At 34.6% G+C, this 10,835-nt stretch overlaps 3 protein-coding genes across 3 annotated transcripts; 2 read left to right on the top strand and 1 right to left on the bottom strand.

Moving 5' to 3' along the window:
• Positions 1–3,369: 3,369 nt before the first annotated feature.
• On the top strand, positions 3,370–4,142 carry BNACNNG68380D. Its single transcript, XM_013869870.3, has one exon. It carries the CDS (start codon positions 3,420–3,422, stop codon positions 3,939–3,941), a length of 522 nt encoding a protein of 173 aa, XP_013725324.1. The 5' UTR covers positions 3,370–3,419; the 3' UTR covers positions 3,942–4,142.
• A 15-nt stretch (positions 4,143–4,157) lies between these two features.
• LOC106429133 (pentatricopeptide repeat-containing protein At1g60770) lies at positions 4,158–6,174 on the bottom strand. Its single transcript, XM_013869871.3, has 2 exons — positions 5,775–6,174; positions 4,158–5,552 (listed from the first exon to the last, which is right to left on the bottom strand). Exons 1-2 carry the CDS (start codon positions 6,000–6,002, stop codon positions 4,305–4,307), a joined length of 1,476 nt encoding a protein of 491 aa, XP_013725325.1. The 5' UTR covers positions 6,003–6,174; the 3' UTR covers positions 4,158–4,304.
• A 211-nt stretch (positions 6,175–6,385) lies between these two features.
• On the top strand, positions 6,386–10,166 carry LOC106429103 (F-box/kelch-repeat protein At3g04660-like). The gene has a single exon (XM_048770105.1). It carries the CDS (start codon positions 8,540–8,542, stop codon positions 9,620–9,622), a length of 1,083 nt encoding a protein of 360 aa, XP_048626062.1. The 5' UTR covers positions 6,386–8,539; the 3' UTR covers positions 9,623–10,166.
• Positions 10,167–10,835: the final 669 nt, after the last annotated feature.

The raw sequence follows: 10,835 nt of genomic DNA, 5'->3' as shown, positions 1-10,835 counted from the left end.
TGGGAGTTGGTGAAGCTGATATCTTAACCATATTGATAGCATACTTTCTCAATTTATGAGGAATTCCAAAAGTATATAATATTTCTCAACCGGTTCACAAACTCATTTATCTATATGTAGACAACATAAAAGCGCGTCTATATTATTAAAAGAGAAATATCTATTTGAAAATATTCTTACTTCATTAATTAAACTTCTTATTTTTTTTGCTTGTGTTTTTCAGATGCATTTATAACATATCTTAAAACGAATAAAACTACCTAATTTATTACTTGTCTTTTCAGTTCATTAATGAAATATGCTTAAATGAATTTAAACTTCCTATTTTATTGTTTGTCTTTTTCAGTTACCTTAATGAAATATCCTTAAATAAATTTGGACATAATGTCATTTAATCAACCAAAAAAACTCATGAGTTATCCTTACGCGCATAATTTTAATAATGGAGATTTTTAAAAACGTGTATCATTAAAATGTTAACTAAAACATGCAGCACTAATATATAACATGCATCAATAAAACTAGAATTTGACTCACACAATTGTACGGATATTATTTTCAGTTGATTAAATTTAAAAATAATTATTTATTCAAAAAATATTTAAGAATGGCTATATTTTTAAAAATTATATGGTATTATTTGCTCATAACTCATTTGTCATTTGATAAATTGTTAGAAAGAAAATTTTAGCATAATATAACTCAGTTGTCATTTGCTAAATTTATGGTTTTTATTTATATTTTTTTATTATTTAATTATAATATTTTCATTTTATATTTGAAAGATAAATGAATTTTCTTTCAAACAATATTTTTGTAAATGTATTTTTTAAAAATAATCAATTAAAATTGTTATTATCATTGAATATCATTATTTTTGACATAATTTGAGTTTTTGTTTACATCAAAACTTATCATATTTTAGGATAATTTTAATTTAAAATGTAATTTTCATATTTTTCAAACAAATTCTAAAAATATTTTTTAAATATTTTTTTATAATTGTTAAAAAGAATTATTGAGTTGCATTTCAAACAAAAAGATAAAGATATTAAAAATATTCTAATTAAAATATGTAAAATTTAATATAGTTTTAAGGAAAAGGTAAAATTTGATACCGCACACGAAAGAAAAATTTCTGTTTTTAAAATTATCTAAATAACTCTATGCTCATTTTTTTTATATTTTTTATATGATATCATACATTCGTAAAAAAATAGATAGTTTAAGATGCAAAAAAAAATATTTACTTAATAAATATAATATAAACGAATATTACAAATACATCATTTAATAAAATAAATACCCATTTGAAAATGTTCTTACTTCATTAATTAAACTCCCTATTTTTTTTTGCTTGTCTTTTTCAGTTGCATTAAGACATATCCTAAAACGAATAAAACTGCCTAATTTATTACTTATCTTTTCAATTACATTAATGAAATATGCTTAAATGAATTTAAACTTCCTATTTTATTGTTTGTCTTTTTTAGTTACCTTAATGAAATATCCTTAAATAAATTTGGACATAATCTCTATTATTAAAAGAGAAGCACCCATTAAAAAATACCCCTAAGTTTTCTAACTTATTTACGCTTCCATGCCACTGAGAATTAAATTAAACTACCTATTTTAATGTTTCTCTTTTTCAGTTAAATTAATGAGTTTTCCTTAATCAAATTTAAACTTAATGTCATTAAATAAACCTACTTATTTTAATGTTTGTCTTTTCCAGTTAAATTAATGAGTTTTCCTTAATCAAATTTAAACTTAATGTCATTAAATGAACCTAAAAATACATCATATTTAACGTAGCTTATTACGTACGAGTACGGCCCAATAATCAACTTGAATTTTATTTTTACGAAAACGTGAATCACTTGACTTATGTAATATTTAAAATATATTAAATACAATATAACAAATGCATATAACCTACCTATACTTTAGTTTGAAATGATCATGTTTAAGTTTTATATAGTCAACTTACATCATGCATCGATAGATGTACAATATTCAAACCACATATAGTTTTCATTTTCTTTATAGGATGTATCAACCAACCAATCACCCCATTGATTTTCTAAACTTTATAAAAAAATAAATCAATAAATACAAACTCAAAATCCAATATCTTCTATTAATCAAAACAGAATATCTTCAATGTCGTATCTTTAATGTGCCTATTAAATATAGAAATTGTAACCATAATTACACCAATTATAAGAATAGATTTGATTCTAACCAATTGATCTATTACTTCGGTAATTGATTTGCTTGCAGAAGAGGAAACAATAAATTTAAAATTTATAAGAATATAAAGATATAGAGATTTCAACCAATTGCCTATATTTGCGTATGATTTCCGCATAATAAGCTTCAAATTGAACATTGAAAAAGATAGAGAGATATTTTTTAATCTTTTACCGACACAAACTTAAACAAAACGAAGAGTTAAATGTAATTTTTTTTTGTTACACTTCCCGGAAAAAAACGGTTACAACATGGGCTTTCATAATATGGTCTTTTAACATATTAATGTTATGGACATTTAATAATTATCTTGACAAAAAACAAAGACTATAAATAATTTATTATTAATAAAATTATGAAATTATTTAGAATTTGATGACTAATTCATCGCCTTTTTTTATATGTTAAATTTTTCATAGAAGTTTAAAAATTATTTTATTTTCTTTAAACATGTATAACTAATTTATAATCTTTTATGCCATACTAAGTCATGATATAATATTTCTTCATATTTTACATTAATAAGCATTGTTTTTATATATCGTCTACAATTCTCTAATTACGTCTATTTGTTCAATTTTTTATATGATATCGAATATTCATCGTAAATAGATGGTTTAAGATGACAAAAAAAATTATTTACTTGGTGAATATAATACATCAAATATTACAAATACATTATTTAGTTAAATAAATAACTAAAAACCAAAAATTTAAATCCGCGCTGGCGCGCGGATCAGGATCTAGTACAAGTTAATACAGTGCTCATGTAAATGCTAAGTCACCAGTTTGGATCTCCAAATGGTTTTAAGTTCATATTGACAAACAAAAAAATTCAATTGGTCATTTTATAACTTGCTTGTTTTGAAAGATCAATGTATGCCATTTGTGCTTGTAAAGAGACACAATTGACGTCGCATTCTAAAATCTTAGTTTATTTTGATATAAAACATACAAAATCTCTATAATCGGTTCCTAAAAAGAAGTTAAACCTCCCAAACAAATCAAATCTGTAGTTTACCAAGAACAAATTTTAGCAAATTCCCGCAACCAATAATTCTGAAACCAAAAATATAATTCCTTTTATTAGGGAGATGAACTTAATTAGTAAAATTTCCCACGATAACTTATTTCCACTTTTTAAAAAGAACAATTTAAAAGAAAATATGGCAAGCTGCAACAAACCCCAGCTCTACCTCACGACCATCGTCCTTACCGTGGTCTTCTTGACGGCGAACCAAGTGGTGGAAGGGCGTCGCAAGGGCCTCTGCGCCCGAACCGCATACCCAAAGTTGTGTCGACCGCTGGTTAAAGGGTCAAACCCCAGACTAGCCACACTCAGCACCATTTGTGCCCTCGAGACTAAGACAAGACGGGCGATTGCAAACGCAGCAAAGTACAAAAAAGGAAACAAACAGGTTACGATTTGCCACGCGAAACTTAGAGACGCAGCCTTTAACCTTAGGAAGGCGAAGAACAGCCTCAATAGACGACATAGTAAGATGCTGAGAATCTTTTTGACCAGGGCTGTGTCAGATTACGGCGTTTGCGTCAACGCGTTCGTAGACTCGCATCAAGTTAACACCGTTCAGAACGCTGCGGATGAGCTGAGGAAGACAGGAACTAATTGCTTGTTTCTTTCTACCTTGATTAGAAGAAGATCGAACCGCAGGAGAAAACGTGACTAATCCCTCAAAAATCTGACAGAAAATAACATGTTTCTCTTTTGGAGGGTGTTCTTGATCAACACCAATCTTGTAATGTAATTATTATAGAACTCTTAGCCATTTTCTTGATTTTCAAAATGTAATTTTACCAAAATAAGATCTCAAAAAGGGAATTACATTGCGAGGGAGTTTCGTTCTCTCAACTGTAAATCAAAGCTAAGATCAAACCAATTCACAGAAACATGAACAGTCATAGCCTATATTTTTTATTACCAATAAGAAACATAGCAGAGAGAATGCAAATGCTCTCTCTTACACGACTAACAATGTCTTGCTTGTAAAGGGAAATAAAAAAAATGAAGGAGAAGAGAGATTGAACAGACCTCACTCGTCCTGACATAATTCATCAAGCAGCTTCTCTGTTGCTTTATCAACCTTCACCTTCTCCATCTTCAGGCGCTGGCGCATAGCAGGATGGCTCTTTCCAGCTGCTGCATATGTTCTTATCAATGATTCAAACGTCTCTGCGCCTACATCATCCGTTCCCTTCTTTAAAATCTCCAACAAACTCTCAGCTCCGTTAACATCTTTCTTTTCCTCGAACTGGCTCATCAACGCTCTGACTGTATCCTCTGACGGTAGCCACTTGCCACCATCTCCTTTGCCGATAGAAACCGCCTTAGTTATACATTCGAGTGCTTGAGCCGTTTCACCCCTCTTTACATAGTAATCCATGAAGAGCTCCCACGTTTTAGCATTGAGCTTTCCTCCTCTTCTTGGAGATTTCTCCTTGAGTTCATTTGCTTTTTCGACGAGACCTTCTCTTGTATAAGCTCCAATCATCACATTTACAACTCTGATGTCGTAAGTGGAACAGTTCGCTTGCCATTCCTTGAACAGTGTCTCTGCACCAGGCAAATCTTTCAAGTTCACCAGCACTTGTATCATGTTCAGATACGCTACATTCGAGGTTTTCGGCATAGCCAGCCTCGACGAACGCCAAATCCTGTAAACCTCATTCAGTTTCCCCAGTCGTCCATACAGTGTAATAAGAAACTGATACGCCTTAAAATCCCTGTCCGTGTTTTTCATCTCCAGCTCCTGAAGGGCCTTCTCAGCTTTCTCAGATAGTCCCGCGTCAACGTATATAGAAGCCATGTTGCTATACGTAGTCCAATCAGGAGCAACTCTACCATCTCTATTCATCTCTTCAATAACTCTCTCAACCCCAGAAACATCCTCGGTAGCGGCCAAAGCCCTCATCCAGACATTGTACGTGTAAGAATCGGGCATGACATCCTCGGCCTTCATCTCCTGAATCATCCCCGGAACCCTCTCGGCCTGCCCTGTCTTTGTGTAAAGAGTCATGAGGCTGTTGTAGGACATGGAGCTAACGGTAATGTTGAGCTCTTTCATCTTGTTGAGTAGACCTTCTGCTTTCTCAGTCATCAACTCCTTGCAGTAACAGTTCAAAAGAGAGGCGTAGGTGAGCTCGGTCTTAGATGTTTCCGGAAGATCGACAAAGTAAGACTCCCCAGCAGCGATTCCACGAGCTTTGGCAACGAGATCGAGATGGATTGCTTGGTCACTCACCGTCTTGTTCATCCCTCTATGTTCCATTACTTCAGACAGCTACAAAACCCAAAAACAAATCAAGATCACACCTAGTTCAAGATAAGAGATCCAAAAGTTACTAACTTGTTCGTAATTAACTCTGAAACCCTAAATCCTAAACCCTAAACCATAACCTAAACCCTAACTTGTTCGTAATTAACTCTGAAACCCTAAACCCTAAATCCTAAACCCTAAACCCTAACTTGTTCCAAATCCCTACGAATAGAGAAAATGTGATACCTTGAGAGCTGGGTAATAGAGGCCGCGGCTACGGAGCTTCTTGATCGTGTCTCCGACTTCCCATTTGAAGACGTGTTTGGTGCCCTTGAGGAACTGATTGAGCTGCTGACGGACACTGACCTCAGATCCGCCGTCCTTGAAGAGACGATGGTAAAGGGGTTCGTCGAGGTACTTCTTCGTCGATCTCTTTACGATGTCTCTCGGCCGGCTCAGATGTCGCAGCGCCATTTTCACGTCGGATCACAGTAAGCAGCGAGAGAGAGTCTGAGGTTTCCGGTAAACCCTAGTTGACTGTCAAACTCGAGAGAATGGACAAGAACCTTTCCATGGGCTTTTTGCCCATATTATCAATTAAAATTATTGGGCCTTTAAACAAGCTTTTTTTATAGGAGAAACTGTTTTGATAACTTGGGACCACTTTTTTAAAAATACACTTATTAATCAAAATACTTTAACATTTAAGTTTGTAATTTATTTATTATTGTTTATGGTTTAGTATTTAGGAGATCATATTGATTTTATAAACTTCTATGATTAATTTTTAAACATTTATAAATATTTTTTTCTTTTTTTTTTTTGCAGTGGCCATTTCGTAAGATCAAGTGGTAGTCGAAATTAAAATGTGGACGTTCGTTTTGCCGAGTAGATACTACGCTACGCTAGAAAACAAAACACCAATGCTTCTTGTGTCTTTGGCAAGAGCGTCTGCACGCATATTCTTGATTTGGAAATATGAGATATGCTAAAGTCCGAAAAACCATCTCGTAGAAGATGGAACGGGATTAGCTCGAAAACAAACTGACTGTCAGTCAATTAAGTTACCAATCATGTCTACCAAGTCTGAGCAAGCTGTCTCTACATGTATCATAGTAATCATGTCCATAGAAGTCTTCCTTCCATCTCAGTATGGAGAGTCGAGAAACTATTGTGAGAGTCTTTCAAAGTGTTCAACTTTTATCTGATCCCAATAGGTACCAGTACCAGGAGCGATCGTACTATTGTGAGAAACTACTATAACAGTACCAAGATTTACCCATGAAAGATTAATTTGGCATGTCGAGATATGGGATCCCACAAGGGGAATCAAAGCAACGACAAAAACTGGAGGTGCATCGTCTTCCTCTCCGTCTTCTCAAAAGTTAAATTTTCTCCAACATTCTGTTTCAAACGAGGCTAGATGGAAGGTGTCAGAAAAAGAGACATCCTTTCTATTAAACGCTCGTTCCTGAGCCTTTCCAATTATATTTGTCAATTTAGATTGTATCTATTCATTTCAGACATGCCCAGTTAAATATATTTCCCCAATTAAAAGCACATGGGATCGATAACAAACAAAAGCAAATATGATGGATATAGGATTTCTGTGTACACCATCGATAAAGCACACATGTGCATAGGTTCACTTTACCAATAATACGTGACATCGTAGAACTGTTTATCAGATGTGTCTTTTAGTTGAAAAACAATTTTTTTTTTAGAATATCTTTAAATGAATACATAATCGATTTTGGCTTCATTCCAATTGTATGTTTTTACATGCAAAATTTATTTATGGTTCTAAACATCAAAATTTATTTCAATATATAGTTTTATTAAAAATAGTTTATTTAACAATAATGACCACGGTTAGTAAACGCACCACAAAAGATCTGTCATTTTATATGGCAATTAATATCAGGACAGGTAACGGTAACTGGGAACTTGGTACGCCGCAATATGCGATGTGATAATTATTGCCCGAAATGTAGAGAGCCAGAAGAATCTGTTACCCATGCGATCTTTGAATGTCCACCGGCTGCACAAGTTTGGGCATTATCATCAACACCATCGAGCCCCCAAATCTTTCCGGTACCAAGTATCTATGCTAATATGGATTACCTCTTTTGGAGGAAGAATAATATTATGAAGCCAGAGGATGATAGAGATCCTTTACTTGGATAATTTGGTATATCTGAAAAGCTAGGAATGACAAATTGTTTAGAGGCATTGACTGAGACCCTTTGGAGCTCGTAAAGTATGCGGAGAGTGAATGCCAAGCTTGGTACAATGCAAGAGAAACTACACAAGTCACTCCACTGATACATATTGCTGAAGATACACAGGCCTTAAGCTTGGGTAATATTTATATGGTGAATGGTTCATGGCTCTCCAAAGCTCAGTTTAGTGGAATGGGATGGGTTTGGAAGGATAGCAGGGGAAAGGTTCAGCTCATGGGAACAAGGAATCTAAGGAGGTGTGAGACACCTTTACACTCGGAACTGGAAGTGCTACGTTGGGCAATGGAGAGCATGATACAACACTCGACCTGCCAGAGATTTGAGACAGATTGCAAGGACCTGATTGCATTGATAGAGCAGCCACAAGCTTGGCCCAACTTCTCAACTGAGCTGGAAATCATTCAAACTCTTCGGTTGTGTTTCTCGGACTTCAAGATCAGTTATTTTCCAAGGACACAAAATGCGATCGCGGATTCGTTAGCTAGGAATGCACATTTTTTTCATAGACCTTTATGTTATGTTGGTTGTTCTATTCCGGTCTGGTTAGCCAGACCACCTCAAATTTGAGTAATAAAATAATCGTTTGTTGCAAAAAAAAAAACAATAATGACCACCAAAACATATTAAAACTACTATTAAACATCATATATTTTTTTATACATATAATTATTATAAATGAAAAAACAATCTGCGGATCTGATTCTAGTTTTATTTTAAGATAGCAGACTTGAATTAGGGTTTCAGATATAAAAAAGAGCAAGGAGGATCATGAGGTCAAAGGAAGGAGATGGCACAGAATCTCTTTCTCTTCCTGTGGACTTGATAATAGAGATTCTTACGAAGCTGCCTCCGAGATCTTTGTCAAGGCTCATCTGCGTGTCAAAACTCTGGTTATCTATAATCCACGGTAAATATTTCAACGACTTGTACCTTACTCGATCTTCCACTCGGCCACGTCTTCTTCTCCATCGCTACTGTCATGATACGCGGCGTTCTCACTATTCTTCTCTCTCGAGTCGACTGTCTCTTGTTGATAGTATTACTCTTCCAGGGTGTCAAATTTCTCCACCAGTCCGTGGCTTGATTTGTTGTGTAGATCATGACTCGAGTATTGTCGTGATTGGCAATCCTAGCACGGGCCAGTTCCTAACTCTAACTCATGATGCCATAACTGACAAAATCTTTTTTGGATATGATCCGGTTAATGATCTATATAAAGTCCTTTCCATGAATTTCTTTCATGATATAGATGGATCAGTGGTACTTGAAAAGTCTCAAGTTCTCACTTTAGGAGGAGCTCAAGAATCATGGAGAGTGATCGAATGTAAGTATCCGTATTACCCAGGAACACAAGGTATATGCCATAATGGGGTTGTTTATTATGGAGCGTGGTCTAACCTCACTGACAGAAGATCTGTAGTAGTGGGCTTTGATTTGAGATATGAAGAGTTCAGTCTTATTACATTACCTGAGGATGTTCAAATCGTATCACGTTTTGAGTCTGATTTGGTACGCTACAACGGAAAGATAGCCTTAGTAAATGTTTCACTGACCCGTAAATTCGACCTATGGGTTCTAATGGATGTCAAAAAACATGAGTGGTCAAAATATTCTGTCGTTGCTCCTACTTGTGACTTCTTCCGTTGCAGGGGTACTATTGAAACCGGAGAGCTAATATTTGAACAATTATATTTTGGTGACCAGTTTTCAATTCTCTATTACGATCCCAAACAAGACAAGGCTAGAAGAGTTGACCTCGAAAGAAGTGGAGATACTACGTCTAGTGGTAGGAAATTATTCGTGGATCACGTAGAGAGTCCTATGTTTCTTCCAAGGAAGTTTATCCATTGATGGCTAGTGATGACCCATTTTTTATTTATTTATGAAATTGTATGCTTATGGGTATGCAAATGCAATGGCTTAAAGTGAATTCTTGTTTTTTTTCCTGAAAATTCAGTTTCCTTATATGATCAGATTTGCAGGAAACCATATATTTGCGTTGTATTAGTTCTCTTATAAAAGAAAACATTTCTCCAGTCATTTGATATATTCTTATACTTTTCATCTTTGTATAGGGGAAAGAGCTTGCCTGCCCCTGGATCTCATGAATCAATCTCCCAAGGACCCGTTATAAAACGTAGATATTTTTTTTTATCTTTATTTAATTAGGATAGTATGTAAAAAACCATTAAACCGTAGGAAAGTTCAGTTATTTACGAGTTATACCTAGTTGTACCGAAATTCAATCCGATTTAATTCATACCGCGACCCATAGAAAACCCAAACGAAAACCGAAAGAAACCCATACCAATTCCCCATTCCGGGTTAATGAAACCCTAATTTTAATTTCGGATTCAACAAAATCAAATTGTATTCCCGTTGAAAAAAAATTCTCTTTCTCTCCCACTACAAGAAAACACCGGTATTCCGACGACAAATATCGTCGGTATATCCTCGGAATAACGGTATTCCGAGGACATACCGACGAGAATGGTCGTCAGAAATTTCTCGTCGGAAAGTAAAATTTCCTTTCGAGGCAATACCGAGAATTAAAGATTCCGAGGACATTCCGAAGAAACATTTCCTAGGACTGTTCGTCGGTATCTCCTCGGATATTTCCGATGGAACGGTACTCGGAAACATTCCGAGAGAAAAGAGGTATCGGAATATTCCGACGAACTTTGGCCGTCGGAATATTCCGAGAAACCTTTGCCGTCGGAATATTACGAGAAAGTGTATCCGTCGGGATATTCCAAGGAGATATGCCCTCGGAATATTCCGAGGAACTTCGACCGTCGGAATATTCCGAGAAACCTATGCCGTCGGAATATTCCGAGGAAGTGTATCCGTCGGGATATTCCGAGGAGATATGCCCTCAGAATATTCCGAGGAAGTTGTCGTCAGAATATCCCGAGGGATAAACTTCCTCGGAATATTCCCAAAAATAATTTTTTTTTTAAAATTAAAAATTTATTTTTTTTAATTGAAATTCGAAAATATAAAATTAAAATTGAAATAGAAAACATATTAGATAATATTCAAAGTTGTACATACCAAAATAAAA

Source organism: Brassica napus, chromosome C9 (genome assembly GCF_020379485.1).
Source record: "Brassica napus cultivar Da-Ae chromosome C9, Da-Ae, whole genome shotgun sequence".
Taxonomy (NCBI): domain Eukaryota; kingdom Viridiplantae; phylum Streptophyta; class Magnoliopsida; order Brassicales; family Brassicaceae; genus Brassica; species Brassica napus.
Note: the sequence above shows the minus strand (reverse complement) of the source record. Positions and strands in the feature narration are given on the sequence as shown.

What these genes read in the sequence shown, in the direction of transcription:
- BNACNNG68380D (XM_013869870.3), top strand. Translation starts at nt 3,420, where the DNA reads ATGGCAAGCTGCAACAAACCCCAGCTCTACCTCACGACCATCGTCCTT.
- LOC106429133 (XM_013869871.3), bottom strand. Translation starts at nt 6,002, where the DNA reads ATGGCGCTGCGACATCTGAGCCGGCCGAGAGACATCGTAAAGAGATCG. An exon ending in TCTATTACCCAGCTCTCAAG is followed by an intron (nt 5,553 to 5,774) that starts GTATCACATTTT and finishes TGGGTTTTGTAG; the next exon opens with CTGTCTGAAGTAATGGAACA.
- LOC106429103 (XM_048770105.1), top strand. Translation starts at nt 8,540, where the DNA reads ATGAGGTCAAAGGAAGGAGATGGCACAGAATCTCTTTCTCTTCCTGTG.